Source organism: Neofelis nebulosa, chromosome 11, assembly GCF_028018385.1.
Source record: "Neofelis nebulosa isolate mNeoNeb1 chromosome 11, mNeoNeb1.pri, whole genome shotgun sequence".
Lineage (NCBI taxonomy): Eukaryota > Metazoa > Chordata > Mammalia > Carnivora > Felidae > Neofelis > Neofelis nebulosa.
Genome location: NC_080792.1, coordinates 18,335,610 through 18,358,237, shown reverse-complemented (window position 1 = coordinate 18,358,237; position 22,628 = coordinate 18,335,610). Strand labels below are relative to the sequence as shown.

The 22,628-nt window shown below is 43.5% G+C and overlaps 1 protein-coding gene across 3 annotated transcripts in view; it reads right to left on the bottom strand.

The window, feature by feature from the left end:
* Positions 1 to 877: 877 nt before the first annotated feature.
* Positions 878 to 22,628, bottom strand: part of FECH (ferrochelatase) — a 37,632-nt gene continuing 15,881 nt past the window's right edge. For 2 of the 3 annotated variants that reach the window (XM_058691979.1, XM_058691978.1), the window contains 7 exons: positions 17,254 to 17,388; positions 13,867 to 13,973; positions 10,232 to 10,330; positions 6,415 to 6,522; positions 5,819 to 5,983; positions 2,443 to 2,502; positions 878 to 1,963 (listed from right to left, as the gene is read on the bottom strand). In XM_058691979.1, the coding sequence (XP_058547962.1) occupies positions 1,829 to 1,963; positions 2,443 to 2,502; positions 5,819 to 5,983; positions 6,415 to 6,522; positions 10,232 to 10,330; positions 13,867 to 13,973; positions 17,254 to 17,388 (809 nt within the window). In that variant the 3' untranslated portion in view covers positions 878 to 1,828. Of the gene's footprint in view, positions 1,964 to 2,442; positions 2,503 to 5,047; positions 5,392 to 5,818; positions 5,984 to 6,414; positions 6,523 to 10,231; positions 10,331 to 13,866; positions 13,974 to 17,253; positions 17,389 to 22,628 lie in introns of those variants that run through there. The other variant, XM_058691980.1, reaches the window with a different exon arrangement.

The window sequence follows — 22,628 nt, the reverse complement described above, 5'->3', positions numbered from 1 at the left end:
AAAAAAAAAAAGCACATTACTCAAATTTCATAGCTGTTATCAGAGTGGGAAAATTATGAACTAAAATGGATGGCATGTTTCTTTCCTTGTATTACAAACTAAATTCCTCCTATTTAGTAAGTTTGATTATTAATGAACTTGCATTAGTTTTGATTTAACAGAGAGCATGAATCAAATAGTTAACACCTTAATGATGTGATAATATTTATTAGCACAGTAAATCCTGAATATAGGAGATCTATGATTCTTCTAATACTTCCACTTTATGAACTGGCTTTAAAAACATCAAAGACATGCTCTTTTGAAGAACAAAGTTTTCGAGCTTGGACGAAAGAGAAGGTAATCATTACAAATTCATTACGGATCCATCAGAGATTTTTTAATCCATTTAAATCCAAGTAAAGGAGATCAGATTCTGATCTTACATTATTTCTACATTTTTAGAACAACTTTTCACTCACAAATTCAAGGTTACAATGGCACTAAAAATATCCACAGGAAAAGACTGGCATGAGATAGAAGAATATGATTAGGGGCGCCTGGGTGGCGCAGTCGGTTAAGCGTCCGACTTCAGCCAGGTCATGATCTCGCGGTCCGGTCCGTGAGTTCGAGCCCCGCGTCAGGCTCTGGGCTGATGGCTCGGAGCCTGGAGCCTGTTTCCGATTCTGTGTCTCCCTCTCTCTGCTGCCCACCCCCACCTTCTCTCTCTCTCTCTCTCAAAAATAAAAATAAACATTTAAAAAAAAAATTAAAAAAAAAAAAAAGAAGAATATGATTAATTGCTGTTGCATTAGAGTGATTTTTTCCCTCTATTTTTCAAATTTCCAAGAGCAGGGTTACATCATTTTCATGGTAAAAATTATAAATTAAGAAAGAATTCAAGATTACAAAACAGCTGACTTTATAAAGTAATTCTTCAAACAAACGGGCGGAAAGAAGGCATTCAAGCAAAATAAAGAAGATGCTCCATGTAAAGTTTCACCAGGTCCTGGGACAGCTTTAGAGATGAAGCCCATTGTTAGTATTTCCCGGCATCACAGTCCTTGGGGACGGGAAGCAGTGAGAGCCCCCTTTCCGGTGACACTGCAGATCCTCACCAGGCAAGTATGACCCATGCTGGATTTCTACAGGTTTATTAGCCTTGTGTGCCTGGGGAATCTTAACGCACGTTTGGAATCTGTACTCGATTTGGTTTTATGGTGAGAAAAGTGAGGTTCACACATAAGTACCACAATGACCAGTTAATGGGGACATCACCATTAATTGCTGAAAAAGCAGCCATTATAGGTGACCATCCTGCCTCATTACTGGTCTTCTGTAACCCATGGGCTTAGAGAAAGATTAGGTAACAGTTCCTTTTCAAACTATATTTCCTTCAGTCAAGTCTGTTCACTTAAAAAACAAGACAACTATAGGCACAAGACTGTAAACAGATCTCATTCACACTGACAGCCCACAGAGGGGACTCTCCATTAATCACCCATGCAGGTTTTTTGACCAATAAACCCCAAATCGGTATTTAAAATATGTGTGCATCTATTAAGATAAATTTTTAAAACTTAGTTTTTAAATAGCCCAGTGGACATTCCAAACCGGTAACTTTACCCAGGGAGGGGGGATATAAATGCTTCCTGTATTAGTATATAAAAATAGAAAACCCCAATAAGGATTTCAGACTCTGTTCCTCAAGAAATCACACAATTTGTGCCCAAAGGCGGTACAGATACCAATGTAACTTTCTTCCCTGATCTCTGAATACATCTCCTCCACAATGGAGGTATCTGGGGGTTGGGCATTTGCCTAATCCCACTGGGTCCTCTGGCTGGGGTCACAGCTGCTGGCTGGTGAAGAAGGATTTAGTCTCCCTGCAGACAGGATTTACACAGAGCGGACAACTCAGAGTCAACTGCTTGGAGCACAGCTCGTTTGACTGGATGTGTGACAGCACCAAATCGGCCAGGGCCTGGAAGACGGGCGACAAGAAGCAAAGATTCCTCAGAAGCATCAAGTCTGCTCTCTCCCCACGCGTCTCCCTCCCCCTCCCATCTGCCCAGATAATCACTATGGCTGGGGGTTTCTTTTCGTCTGAGTTATGGCTACTTTGAACTGGATTCTATAATATCTTCGTTTCCTAAGGATTCTCGGCTTAGACAAAAGTTAAGATAGAGATTTTAGAGAAGAAAATCCTCTTACCCCACCTGCTAAATCTGGTCTCTGAAAGGCAGATCTTAAATCAGACATAGTTATAGGTGGGTAGAAAATAAGAAAATCGGGGTTATCTAAACGAAAAAGGAGCAAGAGCATAAGGAATTCGATTTTATTTTTGTAATTAATTGGAACTCAAAATGTTCTAATATGTGAGAAAACCAATATTCTGTAAGAGCTTCTCAGAGGATTACTCTCCGATATGTTCTACGAAAATGGTTGCAACAGTATAGATACCTTGGAGAACAATGGATTTCCATTAAGAGACTCTGCTCTTCTGATGTTTTCAACTCCACACTGAATCAAATGAGAAAAAGAGGGAAAACCACATACACATTTTATTTTCCTTTTTTTTTTTTTTTAAAGAAACCGCTACAGACATAGTAAGTAAACAGACATAGATACATACACAACTTAAAGTCTTACTTCCAAAGTGGTCCCAGACTGCTCAGAAATGAAAACAGCCACGGGACCAGACACAGATGTTGATTTTCACCTCTGTTATCATAAAATTGCTCTCAGTTTCTATTCCTTCCCCCACCCTATTACCTTCCCAGAAGTGCTTAGTTTCCAAACCGTTTTCGAGGCTATATTTGACAGAATTCTCAAGTCATTCAAATCTGCTTACCATTCTTTTTTTTTAATCTACCTTTCTAATGCGTACTTTTACAGACTCTACCTAAGCAGAATGTTGCTTTAATTAAATAAATCTTTATGCCTGTTTTGATTCCAATTGCCAAAAGAGGTAAATTAATTTAATGTCTGGTGAACCTAGATGGGATCCAATGCAGAGTCGGGTTTTTAAATATATTCTTACACAGAAAAATCCAAAATAAAACCTGAGGACTGTTTCACTATCATCCTTGCTTCCCTCCCCCAAAATACCCAGTTGATTATCCCCCAAATAATTAAGAAACATCTAATTATTGTTCACTCAGGTAGTCAAAATCTTCTTTCTAAAATGCAGATGGCTTTTCTGTTGCTTTATCGTTTAAGTGAACTTCAACTGACAAGGGAAAATGGTGAGATCAGCAAACACACGGTTCTCAACTTAAAAAGAGACTGTATTCTAAAACTTCATGTAGAGGGGCGCCTGGGTGGCTCAGTCGGTTAAGCGTCCGACTTCAGCCAGGTCACGATCTCGCGGTCCGTGAGTTCGAGCCCCGCGTCGGGCTCTGGGCTGATGGCTGGGAGCCTGGAGCCTGCTTCCGATTCTGTGTCTCCCTCTCTCTCTGCCCCTGCCCCGTTCATGCTCTCTCTGTCTCAAAAATAAATAAAACGTTGAAAAGAAAAATTTTTTTTAAACTTCATGTAGAAGTCAGTAACTGCAGGATAACCAATACTGGCAGTGGTCTTTAACACTGTTCATGCAACAGTTATAGGATACAACTCTGTAGGGCAACCCAGTAAAATATCTACCACCATTTAAATTCCATTTCTAGGAATTTTATCTAAGAAAATAATTGGAAAAGTAAAAAGGAAATGATGTTTATTACAGAGCAGTTTAGGAAAATACAAAGTTGGAAACATACTGATGCATACTGATCAAGGATTTGTTAAAAATAATTATACAGATCTAACTACATTTATTGACTTGGGTCTGTAACATATTTTTAAGAAAAAGATTACAAAACAGTATGAATAAAATACCATTTTTGTTAAACATGTAGGAGAATACCATTTTTCTTAAAGTACACATACATTTAGAGAAAAAAGGGGACTTAATTTTATTAAAATATTAACTTACTATCTCTCAGGGGTAAGATTCTGAGTGAGCTCTACTCTCAATGTGATGCTCCTCTAAATTGTCTGGGTTCTTTATTATTTTTATTATCGATAAGCAGTAATTTCATCTTGGGGGAAAAATTCAAACTACTTTTTAAAGAAAGTTGTTTAAAATTTTTTTTTATGTTTATTTATTTTTGACAGAGAGAGAGAGAGACAGAGCATGAACGGGGGAGGGGCAGAGAGAGAGGGAGACACAGAACCCGAAGCAGGCTCCAGGCTCTGAGCTGTCAGCACAGAGCCTGACGCGGGGCTTGAACTCATGGACCATGAGATCATGACCTGAGCCGAAGTCGGACGCTTAACCGACTGAGCCACCCCGGTGCCCCTAAAGAAAGTTGTTTTAAACACAGCATATTCTCCCATCAAAACAATGAAGTAAACTGTAGCTAGATGGTCTTCTTTATTCTATGGATAATCTATTCATCACTAATAATCCATTTGATTACTAAGGAATAGTCTTGGTTTAGTAATGTTAACAACTGTGAATTATCATGCAATACAAAAACTTATTTTCCGAACACACTGGTACGAACTACATTTGCACGTAAGTCTCTTTAGGAAGCTCACGACCAGCCAAGGTCACGGTGGGATACAGAAGGCACCATTACATGACGTCCACAGACAATGCTGCAACCACTTTCCCATCATTTCTGTATCAGAACTACTGACACCCTCCAACTTCCTCAACATTTGATGACCAGCGTGCATAAACAGAACCCCGTGGGGTTACGTGCCGGCTAAAGCTCTCTCCAAGCCGCTCGCACCCTGTCCCGTGCGTGCCACCCATCCTCAGTCCCAGAGAGAGTGAGGTAGCCTCTGAGGCCAGGCCTCCATCGAGCATGCATGGGGATGACCAGGGCCAGGAATTCTGGCAGAAGATGGGGCGGCGGGGTGAGGGCTTCTGGGGTCCCAGAGCTTCCACAGTCCCCATAGAAACAATGCTATATACTGGATTCTGGTTTCGGGCCGGCCCCCCGAAGTCATGAGATGGGGCAACAGGAAGTTCGTCTCCACTGTGAATGAGAACTCACATCCATCTTACATTATAAGACACTAAGGACGGTAGGCTTTATTTCAATAATCAGATTGATCACAACACGGTAGCAAATGGCTAATTGAGTGTATCAAAGAAGTCAAGGAAATGACAACACACTCTGCTTCAGTGTTCATTCAATGGTCTTCTCCTAAATGACAAAATCCAACAAGAAACCGTGTAAAACCCCAAGTAGAGGGCACTATTAGGCCCAGAGGAATGCTAACACAATACAATTCTTTTCCTCCAAACTGGTGAGAAGTCCAATTATTCTGTCTTAAGAAAATGTAGCTTTAGTACTTCCAGGTGACATACAGTGTCTCCAACTAGATAAAATGATGTTGCTCCCGGTCACGGCTCGGCACCTGGGTTCACAAAGGCACAAAAGTGCTTCCTCTCTGCTGATGTGGAATTAACTCAATGTGTTCAGACGAACTCAATTGAAATGTTATTTGGAACAATGAGGCCACGGTACAGGCAAACATATCTATCAAAGAACATATTATTTTATCCCTTCAAAATCTTTTTCTAATTCCAGTATGGTTAACATACAGCGTTATTTTCGTTTCGGGTTTACAGTACAGTGACTCAACAATTCTATGTGTGCCTCAGTGCTCGTCAAGATGAGCCTGTACTCTTCAGTCCCCTTCCCTTACTTGGCTCACCGCCCACCCACCTGCTCTCCGATAACCACCGGACGGTATTTTTGAATGATGCAATTATATCGTTGCAGAGAAAGTTTCCTTCCAAAACAAATCACAACTTACAAATGGAACCAATAATCACATTTACCTCGTTAGCCAGAACTTGAGAGTACTCGATGTCCAGTTCGTACAGCGTTTCAATGTGATCGCTGGTAAACGCTATTGGGACCAAAAGAATGTTCTTTCTCCCCCTCTCACAAAGCCCTTTGATGGTCTCGTCTGTTTGAGGGCCCAGCCAGGGCATCGGACCAACCTGTGAGAAAGGAGAATGAACACACACAGGGACCCCTTTCTGCCCCGTGTCTGTGACACGCCACAGCCCACCGCCCTGGACGCACACCCGCACGCTGCTGAGAGTGAGGGCCACGCTTGACATTCGCATTAGTGGGTTTTGCTATTTCTCTGTTAAGCTCGAATCCTTCTAGAAGTTGGCATAATATAAATAAATAACAATTTCTGCCATTACAACTAAAAGCAAATAATACATTAAATCAATGAAATTCAACTAGTTGCTTGACTTCCCCTCCATTTGACCTGCCTGCAGAGTTCCTTCTGCTCATGGTGAACCACCAGGTGATAGAACATTCTGCATATGTGAAAGAGCCAAATCTAATCATTTCATAACTAAGTCCTAAAATAGATGTCCTCAGAAAAGCTGACTGTAAACGTATGGAAGCCACCTACCTTGGACTGCCAAACCAGTCGGTAAGGGTTGGAGTAACCCAGCTTATCCATGACTCTCTGCACAGTGGCGCCCACCTCCTGAGGATAGGGATCCCCTCTGTTGACCACCTGCAGCAGAGACACATGGGTGTTCAGTCGCCAACACTGTGAAGGGGTCCGAGAGCCTTGGACTGTGCGGTGTGACCGTGTAAGCCGGGGACCTTCCCCACTGTTTTCTGCACTCAATTGCCAAACTTCCTCGGGTCTGTTTCCTCATGGGCCAAAGGAGAACACCGCATTCACTCCTCTCTAAGTAGCTAGGAATATGTCAAATTCTATGTTCTCTGTTATTCGTAGGAGATTGATGTCTAACGAGGGAGGATGGGTCTTTCGGTTTCCCCATCTGAAATACGGAAAGCGGGAATCGAGAATATTGTGTGGACGGCATCTGGACCTGTGGAATCCACGGCACCAGCTTCACAGAAGGGGCAAATGCTGGTGGAGTAAGACAGAAGAGAGAAGCAGCTCATGGGTTCACACACCAGGCTCCTCGAGAATATGACCTACACCTTCAAATTCCTTTTTTCCCACTTTCCCCACAGCAACGGACTGCAAGGCAAATGTTTTGTGCACAGCAAGCGTCTGATAACTGGTCCTGACACAACAGCTTGTTAATACTTTTGAAAATGTTCAATAGGAATTTTATTTTTACTGCTTTAACATTTAGCTGTGAACTGACTCCACAACCCCTTATACTGCTTTACTTAATAATATTTATTATATACTATCTAACTAAATATTATTTATTCCCACAATACTTATTACCTTCTGACATAACATACTATTTTTTTTCTGTAATACGGTTATTATCTGTCCCCCACCCCCACTCTCTGGGGACAAAGATTTTTGTCTATTTTGTTCATTCCCATATCCCACGACAATGGATAGACAGTGGATAAAACAGTACTTAGAACACAGTCGATAGAACAGTGCTCAATAAATACTGTTGAAGTGAAATCTGGATAAACTATTTTGTGATATTACCAAAAGTTAGTTAAAAAGCCATTAGCATTAGAAACCTAAATGTAGAATGAATGAGGGAAATATAAAGTCGCCATTAGAACAACATAGAAATAATCACTATAGGCAAGATCTATTGAAGGATGCTAAAATTAGTGAGCAAAGGTCTAGGAAAAAGCAGGCACTTGCCTAGTCCCAAATTATCTCACCTAAGATATTTTAAATTACAGAGAGAAAAAGAGTAACTTTACTATGTACAAACCCAGCAGGTACCACCTCAGACAAAAGGCCAAGGATCACATCACCAGTAGTAAGATGTGTTATTATCATGTGCCCAAATACAATGCACTGAGAAGGACCAATCAGCATGGAGTGTTCTTCCCCGTACTACATAACCTCAATCTAATCATGAGAAAATGCTAGACGTGGGAATGCAAGCTAGTGCAGCCACTCCGGAAAACAGTATGGAGGTTCCTCAAAAAACCAAAAATAGAGCTACCCTACGACCCAGTAATCGCACTACTAGGCATTGATCCACGGGATACAGGTGTGCTGTTTCGAAGGGACACGTGCACCCCCGTGTTTATAGCAGCACTATCGACAATAGCCAAAGTATGGAAAGAGCCCAAATGTCCATTGATGGATGAGTGGATAAAGAAGATGTGGTATATATATACAATGGAGTATTACTCGGCAATCAAAAAGAATGAAATCTTGCCATTTGCAACTAAGTGCTTGGAACTAGAGGGTATTATGCTAAGTGAAATTAGTCAGAGAAAGACAAAAATCTCATGAGAACTTTAAGATACAAAACAGATGAACACAAGGGAATGGAAGCAAAAATAATATAAAAACAGGAAGGGGGCCAAAAACATAAGAGACTCTTAAATATGGAGAACAAACAGAGGGTTACTGGAGGGGTTTGGGGGGGGATGGGCTAAATGGGGAAGGGGCACTAAGGAATCTACTCCTGAAATCATTGTTGCACTATATGCTAACTAAATTATAAACTAGAACTAAATTATAAAAAAAAAAAATTAAAAGAAAAAAAAAAAAAGAAAATGCCAGACATATCCAGATGCAAAATAACTGACATTCCACGAAGTCATTCTTCAAAAATATCAAGGTCACAAAAGACAAGAAAAGCGTGAAGACTGTCAGGGACTGGGGGCTCCCGAGGAGACATAACAACGTGACACGATGCTGAAGCCTGAGAAAGCCTGGCCCCTGGCTCACAGCAGTGCACCGCTGTTAGGGTCCCAGTCTGGGTCACCGAACTGCGGTTGTGCAGATGCTGGCATGAGGAGACGCAAAGGGAAGGGTGTATGTGTGTGTATATGTATGCATATATGTATATACGTGTGTGTATATGTATATATATATGTCTATACATATACCCACAAACCCTCTGTACTATTTTTCAACTTTTCTGTAAGTCCAAAATTACTTCCAAATAGTAAGTCTTTGAAAAGTCATCAAGGAAGGGTGAGCAGCAGTAAGTACAGGGGAAAAGAGAAGCCTGCTAGAACAGTCTGCTTCCTTGACAGTCCCCGTCTTCCCCACCCTCCCTCATCCTCGCGACTTCATGGCACAGCCCGGTCCCACACGGGAGCCCGCGCAGCAGAGAAGCCTGGCAACAGGGTGCCCGGGCCCGGAGGGCAGGATGGGGGAGTGACTGAGGGAAGGGAAGGCAGCACCTGGAATCGTTCACGTGCAAAAACGTGCTTCCTTCTCCCCCCCTCCCCCCACCTCACCCCCTCCAGCCCAAGAGCTTCCGTCCGGCACGTCAGACACGGCCCCATCACACCTAGGACAGCTGTGAAAAGGATGCGGCCGGAGGGGCACGCGAAGAGGCTTTGCGTGATACCAGAAGAGAGAGTATGAACTTGTTAGAGTAAAACAGGCAGGCTTCCAGAAGGGAGGAACATACTCCCAAGCCTCCTCCAGCTGCACCGGCACCTGCTCCGTTGAACGCAGGAGCGGGAGAGCTGTCAGGGCTCGACCCCCGTGACCACCAGGTGGCAGTAAAGACCGATTAGAGGGGTGGCCCCAGGCACTGGGGTTAACTCCATTAACTCTGGAGTTAAACCCTTAACACCTACGAAGACGTAATTCTTCGCCTCTCTGGCTTTGAAAGCAATGTGCTTAGGGCATAGTGATAGTTCTGAGCTGATGAAAGTGGCCGCTTATTCCACGCACATCTCTATACCCTGCAGCGCACTGGCTCCATCATTCTCGTCGGCAAACGGGCGACAGCTCAGGCACACAGGCGGTATTTTCGAGAACACCCGGCGCAGCGTGATAAACTAGGGAATAACCAGATGACCACTCGATACATGCCATACTCACTCGCTAAAACGTGGGCTCTGGTCTCAGCAAATTAGAAACTGTAATCATTTCCTGGAGTTCAAACAGCCCCTGTCAAGTCTTGACAAAAGAACAGGATGGAGTGTGAATGGAGGCTCTTCAGTGCAAGATACTGACTGAAAATCGGGTGTGCTCCTCCAACGGGGCAGGTAACAGCAGCCTTCCTCTACCTGCTCCACCTGTTCACGTATAGGAAAACTCCTCTACAACCCACCGCCAAGTTATCGTTTAAAGAGGTTTCATAAGACAATATTTATTCACAACATTATACTTTGAATGAATTATTATTCGGTTTCCAGGAATGAGTCTAGTTACAGGTAGCACCTAGGTGAAGTCTGAGATTTTAGAACTCGTCCTTGCACTGGGCTCAGGATGTTCTGGAAGGTGGGTCCCGTTTACGCATTCAGAAATCCTCTACCGCTAGGTCATCCAACAAAACGTTCTTACTTACAGACATGGGCAGTGAGTGAGCAGAAAAGAGAATGACCACCTCACTCCTCTTCTCAGGTGGAAAGTGGTCCAGTTCTTTCACGATGTGGTCTGCAAAGCACTGCGGGAACAGCAAGAAAGGAGGGTCAGAAGGAGTTGGGAAGAAAGAAATGGAAGGAAAAGAAAATATTTTTGAAATGAGAGGTACAACAAGAAATTTCATGGCAACCCTCAAAAACTGGAACTCTCTTTTTAAAAAATTGCCAACAGTACAGTCTCCTCTTGCCGTGGTTCATCATCAAAATGGCTCGTAACGGTTTCAGGGGCCTAGGGAATTTGATGGGAAACTTCTAAAGCTCGCTAATGGCTCACTGAAAATGAACGCTCTGGATCTGCTTCCCCTCGGGAGGAACAGGGCACACTTCCAGATGGAAAGGAAACACAGATGGGAAGAAGTTGTTTTAAGATCTCTCATTTGCTCGGTTAGCAGGAAAACAGCTTACGGGGTCTTTCTAAATCTTCCTTAGTTTGGCTTTCAGGCCTATCACATTAAAACACATTAGACAGAAATAGTAGAGGAATAAGAAAATACTATTCTATTTTTACGACCTTTTCCTTCTGAGCCCAGCATCCTCGCTAAGTCAATCTTCATAACGACCTTCATAACAACAGACGAGAGGTTGTACAACTCTCATTAAATTCACAGAGGGGGGAAGAGGCGGCCGACGTGGGGGCCCATTCAGTCACATCTGCGGGACCTGGGCTACAAGGCAGGCCCGCCTCCGCCTCCAAATCTCTGTCCACCAGACCAGTTAATTCCCTCCGTCTAGTTGGCTCTTTCCGATTTACATCAATAGGTGCTGAAATACCCGATCTGAAGAGGCTTTCTTTCATCTCGCGCTTTAATCATTCCTTGTCATTTAACTCATAAAGCAAATGCTACAAAGGACATTAATGGGTCAATTGACAAAACTGGAATATGAGTGCAGATTAGATAAATTTAAGTATCAATGTTAAACTTACTGAGGCTGAATATTGTGTCACAGTTACAGAAGAGACTATTCCTGCTATTTCGATGGAAAGGGTGATTTTATAGATGCAAGTTACTCTCAAAAGGTTCGGGGAAAAAACATGTATATATGCACACACATGCACACACACAGAGGATGCAAACGCTGGCGAGTGGAATAAGTGTTAACCATCCATGAATCTAGGCAAAGAGTAGAGTTCTGTACTATACTTAGTCTTGTAACTTTTCTGCATGTTTAAACTGATTTCCAAATGCAACGGTTTTTAAAAAAGTATAAAGGACGATTTACCAGGACCGCGTACATTTGCCTGTGTTGGTATTTTGACATATCAATGGCTAATACCATAAGAAGGGCAAATAAATTCCCTAATCAATACTGAGATACTATTAACCTTCCCAAACGCTCAAAGTTTGGTAAATAAATGCGCTAAGGTACAAGAAGGTGCCTAGAGAGTTTCCTTTTCAAAATTTATAATTTATCTACAGAGCAAATGTGGTAAGATTAGACATACACAAAACCAGTGGTTTTTGCAGTGTTTGGACACTAAGGACGTTCAGAAAGGATCATGTTTAGAGGGACAGTGGCCTAGGTAAGGAGGCCCACTGTCAAGTTTACATAGGAGACTAGAATTTGTGTTTACTCCAATTACCCCAGCAGCTAGATAAACAGCAATATTAGAGATAACAGTAGTAAAAAGACTGCTTCAAGTAATTACTACCTATAACAGGTAGAAACGTAGAGTAAGAGTATTTTTAGTGTTAGTTTTTAACTTTATTTTTAGTTTCAAATTAGTTGAGGCTTTGACTTTTTTTAAAGTTTCTGCTGGATAGCAAATCTCCTTGTGTCATTTACATAATGTTAAGAATCAAGCCTATCTATAAACTTCCACTTCCCAAAAATCTTAGTATTTTTCCTTCTCTCAGCTCACAGAACTACAAGTAGAAACACAATTTGTTGGGGAGCCTGGGTGGCGCAGTCGGTTAAGCGTCCGACTTCAGCCAGGTCACGATCTCGCGGTCCGTGAGTTTGAGCCCCGCGTCAGGCTCTGGGCTGATGGCTCGGAGCCTGGAGCCTGTTTCCGATTCTGTGTCTCCCTCTCTCTCTGCCCCTCCCCCGTTCATGCTCTGTCTCTCTCTGTCCCAAAAATAAAAAAAAAAAAAAAAACGTTGAGAAAAAAAAAATTTTAAAAAAAAGAAACACAATTTGTTACGGCTTACAACAGACACTAACACCGTCAAAACTGAGGAGCCATGGGCCAGCCGAAGTGCTACTTAAATCATCCCAAATCCATCTGCGGTATTTTCGATGTGCGATCTCTCTGCAGAATGAAAGAGGCAGGCGGCTCTCAGAGCCTTCAATCACACCATCTAGGAGGGCAGATAAATACCTCTAAAATTCCCTTTCATTTTGTGAAGGGAGACTTCCTCAGTTAAGAGACCTTTCCATCTTTCTGCTTCCCCCCTTTTCAAAGGGCTGAATTTTAATGCAAATCTAATTACTCACTCGATCAGGGCAGGCAGATGCTGTGCAGATCCCTCCGTTCTCTGCTACCACATGTCGGTGCTGACCTGAAACCCCTCATTCCCACCCACAGGCCTCCGGGAGCAAAATAGAGCATACGGGGCTTTCTGGACCCAGCAGTACAGCAAAGGGCACTGAGACCACAACCACACCTCTCTCTAAGGGAAGGCACCTTCTTTTCATTTGCACTTAAAACTGTTTTTCAATCTAAGTGTTAACCCCTGACATCACCTTGGTGCCCAAGGAACCTGGCCTGCTCCAGGGGAAGAGCAGGCCTGCTTTTAAACAATGTCTAGCACCATCTAGTGGTAGAGATTTTAAGCGACTCCAGGCTTTTAAAAAAGATGTTAACCTGGGATCTTTCCACAGAATGTCCACAGAGTGAAACAGACTGGATGAAACCCGAATCACTTAATATGTCTCCTACCTAAACTAACTCACAGGCAGAAGCGTCCTTGGACAGAAAAAAACTATATTTGTACGTTTTAGGGTAATTACCAATACTACTCTTGTACAAATGGCAAAAAAGGATATAATAACACCAATTCAAAGCTATTGGCTTCTGAATTATAGTTTTAACTGATTCTCCAAAAATCAAGCACCTGTTGATGGAAATATAATTGTGTAGGCAAAATGTGAAATTTCTTCTAATACATGACTTTCTCAATTGAAATGTTAAATCTACTTTCATGTCAGAATGTGTAGATTTAGTACCTTTAAAAAATTTTCAAACATTTTGTCATTTTAAAGGCTTTAGAAAATACAGGATCTCTTGGTCACCCAGTTATGTAAATTAACGGAAACACTTCGTATAACCTTTAATGTCCTGGTTATTGGGAAACACAAAACTCAGGACACAATTCTGCTACAGTTTGGAACTAACACTGTTAATGTGAAGAAAGGAAAGACTCTAACCTTTAAACCTTTATAATTATTTTCTCTTGTCATAATAAATGAAGACTCTAATACTGTGTTTTAATCCCAGCACACCATTTAAGCAAAAGAACGGTAAGGCTCAGAGGGACGCCACAAACGAGGCAGGGACCAGAACCTGACCCACGCTGGAAGCTGGGCTGACGGAAGCTGCTGGCAGGGGCTGGCTTACCTGAATGAGGAGGGGGTGTGTGGGCCACCTGTCAATTGTGCTCCACTTCATCGCAGGCCTCCTTCCCATTTCACTATAGTATCTGTAAATGGCATTCAAGCTGCTGCCTGAAACATACAGGGGACCACGTAGTAGATGTGCGTTGATTATAGCGAAAATAAAGAACAGACTAGGGAAGGCAGTAAGGTCAAGATAGGTAACTGCTTCTATACTGAATCAGTCTAATCGCAGTTATTTCAATGCTCTAAAATGCATATAGATTTAACTACCCTGCAAATGTAGATCACTAAAAAGCAATCAATTTCAATGGCTTTTCAAAGACCAGTGAGGCCATTTCTAGTGAGAAACACGACAGCAGAGTATTTATGAAATATGAGCAGTCGCTATTTGCAGAGACCAGTTGTAACAACCAAAAGCATGTTAATTCCCCCACCCCACCCCGACACACACACACATTATGAAGGTAATCAACCCCAGCAGGAAATGTAGGAGGTAGGCAAGAAAGGAAAAAAGAAACTGGCCATGACCCAGCATGCTAATACACTCATCATTTTACTCCAGCATAGTTCTTTCTAGTTACTTTCCTTTATAGCTATTTTGTTTCACGAAGTTGTCATTTTAGTATGTATGCAATTTTGTATCCCGAGTACTTAGGATATTTTTACTTAATATGATGTGATTCATATTTTCTACGTTACAATAAAAGCTTTACAGCCATCTTTTAAAGTGACTTGGGTTCTTTTTTTTTTTTTTTTTTTTTAAGTAGATTCACACCCAGTGTGGAGCCCAATACAAAGCTTGAACTCACGACCATGAGATTAAGACCTGGGCTGAGATCAAGAGTTGGACACTTAGTGGACTGAGCCACCCAGGTGCCCCTAAATGACTTGTTGATAAGAATACTATCTTATTGAGAGCAGACTGTTAAGGTTTATGTGAGCATTCTTTATTTCTACCTGCTTCTACAAGATTTTCATCATTTCCCAGAGTAAGTTAAATGGAGACCAACTCCTTACAAGTACTCTAACAAAACTTGTCTTTTAAAAAATTTTTTTTTAGTGTTTACTTATTTTTGAGACAGAGAGAGAGAGAGAGAGAGAGAGAGAGACAGTGCGAGTGGGGGAGGGGCATAGAGAGAGAGAGAAGACACAGAATCCAAAGCAGGCTCCAGACTCTGAGCTGTCAGCACAGAGCCCGACGTGGGGCTCAAACTCACAGACCGTGAGATCATGACCTGAGCCGAAGTCGGACATTTAACCGCCTGAGCCACCCCAGGCACCCCAAAACTTGTCTTTTTAACCAAGAGGTCAAAATCACAAAAACTCAAAGACTGAAGGAAGGCAGGTGGTACCCACACAATTCAACATTTTCTTGGCCTAGTGGAGCTGGCGCTGGGGCTAAGGCTAATCCTATGCAACTCACCCTAACACAGAGCCTCTTCCTCAATCTTAACATAGGGCAAATGTTCCAAAGCGTTTCCTTGCTTCCCAATACCCATCCTCTGGTTTCTGTTAACTACGAGGACTGTGAATCTGATATGTCTCCATGTTAAAATACCAGCCGGTAGGGTGCCTGGGTGGCTCAATCGGGTTAAGTGTCGGCCTCTTGATTTCGTCTCAGGTCATGATCCCAGGGGTCGTGGGATCAAGTCCCACGTCAGGCTCCATGCTGAGCATGGAGTCTGCTTAAGATTCTCTCTCCTTCTTCCTCCGCCCCTCCCCTGCTCACACTCTTCCTCTCTCTCAAAATAAATAAAAACATAAAAAATAAGAATAAAATAAAATAAAATAAAATACTAGCCAGGATACAGCCATATTTAAATCAAATGTACACTTAACCTAAAACTTAATTTTCAGAAAGATAAATGAGTTCCATTCTGGAATACAGCGAGTCAGATAAATCCAAATTGAGTCTGCTGCAGGCTCAAAAACAATCTCTCCAGAAATCCTGGAGAAGTCACCATCACATTCATACTGCAGGCCACATTTTACAGGTGAATATCATTTTCAAGACTTCTGAAGCCACAAAAGGACTTCTGGAAGCCACATTAGTTCTTCAGGGCCACTCAGAAACATTTGCTAAACTAGCAGAAGTAGTAATTAAGCGGAAAACAGAACCAAAACAATTGTATGTGATTGATACATAGCCTATACTGGCTGTGCCCCAACAATGTGTGTGTCTAAATGACACAACGGGTAAACAACACTCTTGTGGTCTCAAAGAATGGATGTGCTTTCTAAGAGCTTTCGCGTCTCAGAAGTGAAATGTACCTGCCCTCTCGCAAGAGATGTACCAGTAAAACTCACCAACACCTGAAACATACTGGTAGAGTCAGCTGTGAAATGAAACCCGTAGTCAATCCTCTGTCATACAAATAATCATCTTCTTAACTTGTCTGATTTTTAGAGCAGACATCTACGTTTGAGGTATATTTTTTAAAGCAACGCAAAAGTATGCTTAGAAATTTATAAAATCTGATTCATTATCCAATAACATGTTACCAGACATTTTAAGTTGTAGAGGTATATTTCCAAAAGAAGTCACAGCTCAAACTCTTGAGGGTGTCTGAAAACTCAGGCATTTTCATAGGGGCTCTGAACAAACATTTAAGGCACACAACAGCTTTTGAATATTTCCTCCAACAGCCTTTTGTTTTTCTTTATAGTTATAGAAATAAGATGCACCAACATCCAAAAGCAATCTGGGAGTAAAAATATGCTGATCCCCATCCTTGAAACAGAAGGCAAACAAATGTATTTGTGGGCAACAGTAAGAAGCTTTACCTATTACCAATGATACAGAGAACAGAACACATGATTATTTTCTCCAGCTCCAGCTAAATACATAGTAAGCAACACACGGTAATATTTTCCAAAGTTTAGAACGCGGAGAGAAGTTTACAAAGGGCACCTCGGGCTGGGCTTTGGTTTAACCAGTAAGTCAGCCCACAAATGAAGCTTAACGCAAACACACACCAATATCTCTAGTGCTACCTGGGCACCTCCACTTTCAAAATGGAAGCAGCCATCACCTCTGTTACGTTAATAAGAATACTAGGGTTGCCATCAAAGTAAGGTTTATTACGCAAACATAGAAAGCGGCTTAAGGTTCATCGCTGATCCATTACACAACTGCACTGAAGGACCAGCAGCAGACCGCCTTCCACCCACCGTTTGTAATTCCCGGCCGACTGGCCCATAACTCAGGGGACAGATGAACCATGAGATTTCAAATGGACTGACCTGAACTCTCGTGTTTAAAGCAGACGGGCTGGATTTGCCATTCAAATTGAAAATGATTTATCCTTTCCTTCCGCACCCAGGTCCCCCGGCTACCACTGCCGGGGCCATCCCTACCCACCGTCCCGCTGCCAAGGGGAAGGCTCACCTGTGGTCGAGCAGCTGTACTGTGGATACTGCGTGAAGGCAATAGCCCTTTCGATCCCGTCCCTCTCCATCTCTTCAATTGCTTCTTCTGTTAAAGGATGGACATACCGGAATCCAATATAGTATTTGTGAGGGGCTATTAGAAAGCATGTGTGGAGAGGAGAAAGTATTAATCTTTATATAGATTCCTTGGAGTCGCCAAACATAATGCGAAGCCCGGAACAAAGAACAGTTAACCTAATTTCCTCTGAGGCTGATAATGTGGGTAAGTTTAGAATATTCCTTGGATCTTATCCAGTCTTCAGCTAGTGTGTGGACTTTTAATCACTATTTTCTGGGATCAGCTCCCCCACCCCCCATCCTGCCACACACACACCCCTTTACTTAATTAGCATGGCAGTTTTTAAAATTCAAGCTTCTGTTCCTTATTCTCTGCTCTTGGCTGAGATAAGAGAGACTCAAAGGAAGGAAGAACTGACACTTATCCCTGAGGTTCAGCCTCCTCTTACATACCAGACACTGATGGAGGCTTTGCTTGTATTTTTTCTTTCACTTATACCCCATTTTTCAGGTAAGGAAATTGAAACTCTCAGGGGTTCATGAACCTATCCAAAGTCACACCTCACAGGTGGTTGAGCTGAAATTTAATGTGGGTCTCCCCAACTCCAGAGCCTACCCCCTTCCATGCCCCCCAGCCTGTTTCCACCACCCGCGGTTCCCTCCTCCTGTTCCCTCAGATTCCAGGTCGCCCAGTTAAGCTCTGGGATACCCAACAGAAATGCGTGGATAACAAATGACTGAAATGATTCTCCTCATTTAATAGATTAAGGAAACCCAACAACAAAGCTTAAACTGGAGGCACTGAGGGGGTGCCTGGGTGGCTCAGTCGGTTAAGCACCTGACTCTGGATTTTGGCTCAGGTCATGATCTTGTGCTTGGTTCATGAGATGGAGCCCCATGTTGGGCTCTGGGCTGACAGCAGAGACTGCTCGGGATTCTCTCTCTCGCTCTCTCTCTCTCTCTCTTTCTCTCTCTCTCCCTTCTGCACCTGCACTCACTATTGCTCTCTTTCTCTTTCAAAATAAATACATAAACATTTTTTTTTTTTAACTGGGTTAAAAAACCTGGGTGGCTCAGTCAGTTAACTATCCGACACTTGGTTTCAGCTCAGGTCATGATCTCAGGCTCGTGAGTTTGAGCCCTGCATGGAGCTCTGCTCTGACAGCATGGAGACTGCTTGGGATTTTCTCTCTCTGTCTCTGCCCCACCCCTGCTCACATGCTCGCTTTCTCTCTCTCAAAATAAATATTTTGAAACACACACACACACACACACACACACACACACACACACACACACAATTGGGGGCACTGATTCAGATTTGAAATAAATGTTCCGAGCACTTAAACAGCCCAGCTCAGTGCACAGCTTTGCACTCCTTCCCCATGTGTTCCTTACAAACACCTTCTCCTGTCCCTCCTTTGTCCTTCTCCATCTTTTTGTCCTGTATCTTAAAAGTATCCACCACAAGGGGTTCCTGGGTGGCTCAGTCGGTTAAGTGTCCGACCTCAGCACAGGTCATGATCTCACGGTTCGTAGGTTGGAGCCCCACACAGAGCTGACAGCTCAGAGCCCGGAGCCTGCTTCAGATTCTCTCTCCCTCTCTGCCCCTCCCCTGTTCATGCTCTCTCTCTCTCTCTCTCTCAAGAATAAACATTAAAAAAAAAATTTTTTTTAAAGTACCCACCGCCACACAATTTCTTAGGCATTTATAAAATCATAAAACTGAAAGTTTCCTCACACTACCTGTCATTTCATAGGATAACGCCCAACTCACACTCGGAGAGGATACTGAGAATACACTACATAAACATTAAATAATAACAGAACCAAGGTGATGCTACTGTCCAAGCATTAGCAGCGGCTGCCACTAAGCACAGGACACTAAACTGCCCCAAGAAGGAAAAGAGAGACATTCCGGTTGAAGTGAAGGAAAAGAGAACCGCCCGTTGTTCACCTATCTGTATAAAACATTCCACAGTGACTGGACACGGGGAACCGGCAGTCGATGGCGCAAGTTCCCAAGGACGGGAGCAGACAGTGGGAGGGAGAAGTACGTGCGCACATGGAAGGATGGCTGGTCCAACATTCTCTGGCTGGGCACCGCAAAAAGAGGAAGGAAGGGGTATAAGCTGAATCATATTCAGCTGTCTGTCCTTTCTAGGCCACCAAGTTTACGTTCTGTTGCCTAAAATGGTGAACTGCAGTTGAAACACACCAGAGGGCACGACTCCGTAAGCAAACTCCAAATGAGAGCATTCAAGGACTATGTGGTTCATCCTAAAACTGCCAACGTTCACACTATCAAGCCCATTTCTTTTGTTTTGGTTTGGTTTTTAATATTTATTTACTTTTGAGAGATAGAATGTGAGCAGGGGAGGAACAGAGAGAGAGGGAGACACAGAATCTGAAACAGGCTCCAGGCTCTGAGCTGTCAGCACAGAGCCTGATGTGGGGCTTGAACTCACAAACCATGAGATCACAACCCGAGCTGAAGTCGGACGTTCAACCAACTGAGCCACCTAGGCACCCCATATCGAGCCCATCTTTAAGGAGCTCTGGGGCATCTAAGCTGAGGCTGAAGTGGAATTTCCTTTCTAATCTACTTTCAGCTAATACTATTATTAGATTTCTACCATAAGATCCTCCAAGGCTACAGGCCAACCAGCTTCTGGCATTCTCTTTTCACCTTCCAAAAGCTGCAGCCTCAATGCCTGGGGCCTGGGAGTTCGTTGCAGACAAGAGAGGTGGAGGGGACACCCTTGCAGATAAAGGCAGGGTGGTGGCCTCACTCTGAAGTGAGGGTGAGTAAAATATTCTGGAAGGAACAGATAAGACTGGCTAAACTGTTCACTGAAGATGGCCTGCACAAGCGGACTGTAGGCAAGTGGCATTGTGCTCCCTCTCTGACCAGGCCTGTCCCGAGGAAAGAACAAATGTCTCCCAAAGATCCCTCGCCAGTTGGGATGGGTTTCACACCGCAGCTGGAGGTCACCGGCAGGAGCACAGGGACAGAAATAGCCTACGGATGTTGACCAACACAGCTGGCAGGGGGCACATCTGCTCTGGTGAGACCAAAACACACGACTCACTGGCCCAGCCTAGTCCACCCTTGGAGCCACTGCCCAGCAAACAGTCTTTGGTGAGACCCAGGAAAAGAAAAAAAAAAAAAGAACTCAGAATTGGATTTTTGAACAGCGAAAATTCATTCATTTCCAGCCCATCAGTTTAGCTCCACAACAGTTCAAATGTCTGATTTGTGCATGACTCTTTGAGAGAAAGGTGTGAAATATATAGCATAATGCTTTTTAATTTGTATCACATCACGAGCCCTATGCCCTGGACGAATAATACTAAACGCTCACAGTTAAGGAATTTTTGTCACGTACGCTGCCCCAGGCTGATGCCTTTCGGGATTATCGTATTGAATATTCACAATGATCCCAGAAGTGGGGCTCTGTTACCACCCCCATTTTCAAGATGCTGCTTCGTGGGGTAAGTCATCTGCCTAAAGTCCTACAACCAGGACTGGGGAAGCCAGCCCCATCTGAAAAGAGCCACCCTCCTCCCCATCAAGCATCCTGTAAAGAACAGTGTTCTACAAAAAAAAAAAAGAACAGAGTTCTACAGGATAGCACGTACGGCTTCGTGAAAAGCGGTCAGATTCTACGTAACTAAACTATCATCTTTTGAATGTATTTTAGATTTACTTTTGTGAAATGATTACACTTCTCATCTATTTCCTTCTGTATTCCCTAAATTCCTATAATGTGGTGTAGCCACATGAAACCAGTTCCAAGTTATATTCCCTCATAAAACTGACCCTGTGAGTTAGTAGTCAATTCTATGCAAAGCCAGTGCAAGCTGCAATTTCTATACCAGCCACCAAGCCACAACTACTTCCCTAAAAAATGAGAGCTTGAGGGGTGTCAGGGTGGCTCAGTCAGTTAAGCGTCCAACTCCTGATTTCGGCTCAGGTCATGATCTTGAGGTTCATTGAGTTTGAGCCCCTCATCGTTCTTTGTGAGGACGGCGTGCAGCCTGCTTGGGATTCTCTGTCTCTGCTCCTACCCCCCCGCACGCATGTTCTCTCTCTCTCCCTCTCTTTCTCTCTCAAAACAGATAAAATAAACTTTTTTTAAAAATGAGAGCTTGAAACATTTCTGTCCATTATCATCACATTGTTTTGCCGAAAGAGAATCTTTCCCAATAAACAAATAGACACAGTTTAAAGGTATACTTTAGGGGCGCCTGGGTGGCTCAGTCGGTTGAGCATCCGACTTCGGCTCAGGTCATGACCTCACAGGTGGTGAGCTCGAGCCCCACGTCGGGCTCTGTGCTGACAGTTCAGAGCCTGGAGCCTGTTTCAGATTGTGTGTCTTTCTCTCTCTGCCCCCAACCCACTCACATTCTGTCTCCGTCTGTTTCAAAAGTAAATAAACATTAAAAATATTAAAAAAAAAAAAAAAGTATACTTTACAATTTTGTAGGAAAGTAGGAGAAGGGAGGAGGAAGAAGAAGGACAGGAACAGAGGAGAGGCAGAGAAGCCAGAAAGCGGGAAGGAAAAGCCATACCAAGGGGGTGAGGCACCTGGGTCTTTGTGACTGGGCTTCAGGGCCATCTGTGAAGTACACAGAATCTCTTCCTAGATAATGTGGGCGAGCCCCTGAAGGAGCCACAGAGCCACCCCTGAGAATCTGGGTCTTCGGCACAAAGCTCCCCCAAGGCAGTTTCCAAGCCTTGAAGCCACCTCATTTTTCCTACATCTGCATTCTGTGCAACCACCGGCCCTCATACTCGTTGTACGTAGCATCTCTCCGGTAAGTCTTACGAGTCTTCTCTCTGTCACTTAACAGACAAGCCTGCAGCGGCGGTCCCTCCCACTGGCCTGGGAGCTCCTAAGTAGAAACCGCAGTTTTGAATACGAAAAGCAGTATTGAAGTGCCGAAGTATCGAAGCAGAAGCAGTATCGAGAAGCAGGACCGAGAAGCACTCAAGGTGCCACTGACGAATCAATGAGTGGACATTCTTGGGCCTCGTTAAGCGCCACAGCCTTAACCCCACAGCAGGTGTGCCAAAGCTGTCAGGGGGCCACCTACCATGCAGGCGACAGCAATAATTTAACTTGCCTGCTCACAGGGCTCCAAACGTGAACCACAGAGGACGGCGATAGGTCGCAGGGTCACCGGTACCAGAGCCCTCTCAGGACCAGGCCCTGGACAAACTTCCAAGTTCTAGAGGAACTAAAAGCAGCCCCCTAGAGAATTTACTCTCTGCCTCAGTGAAAACTACCAGGAAGCTCAGCTCCATGAAGG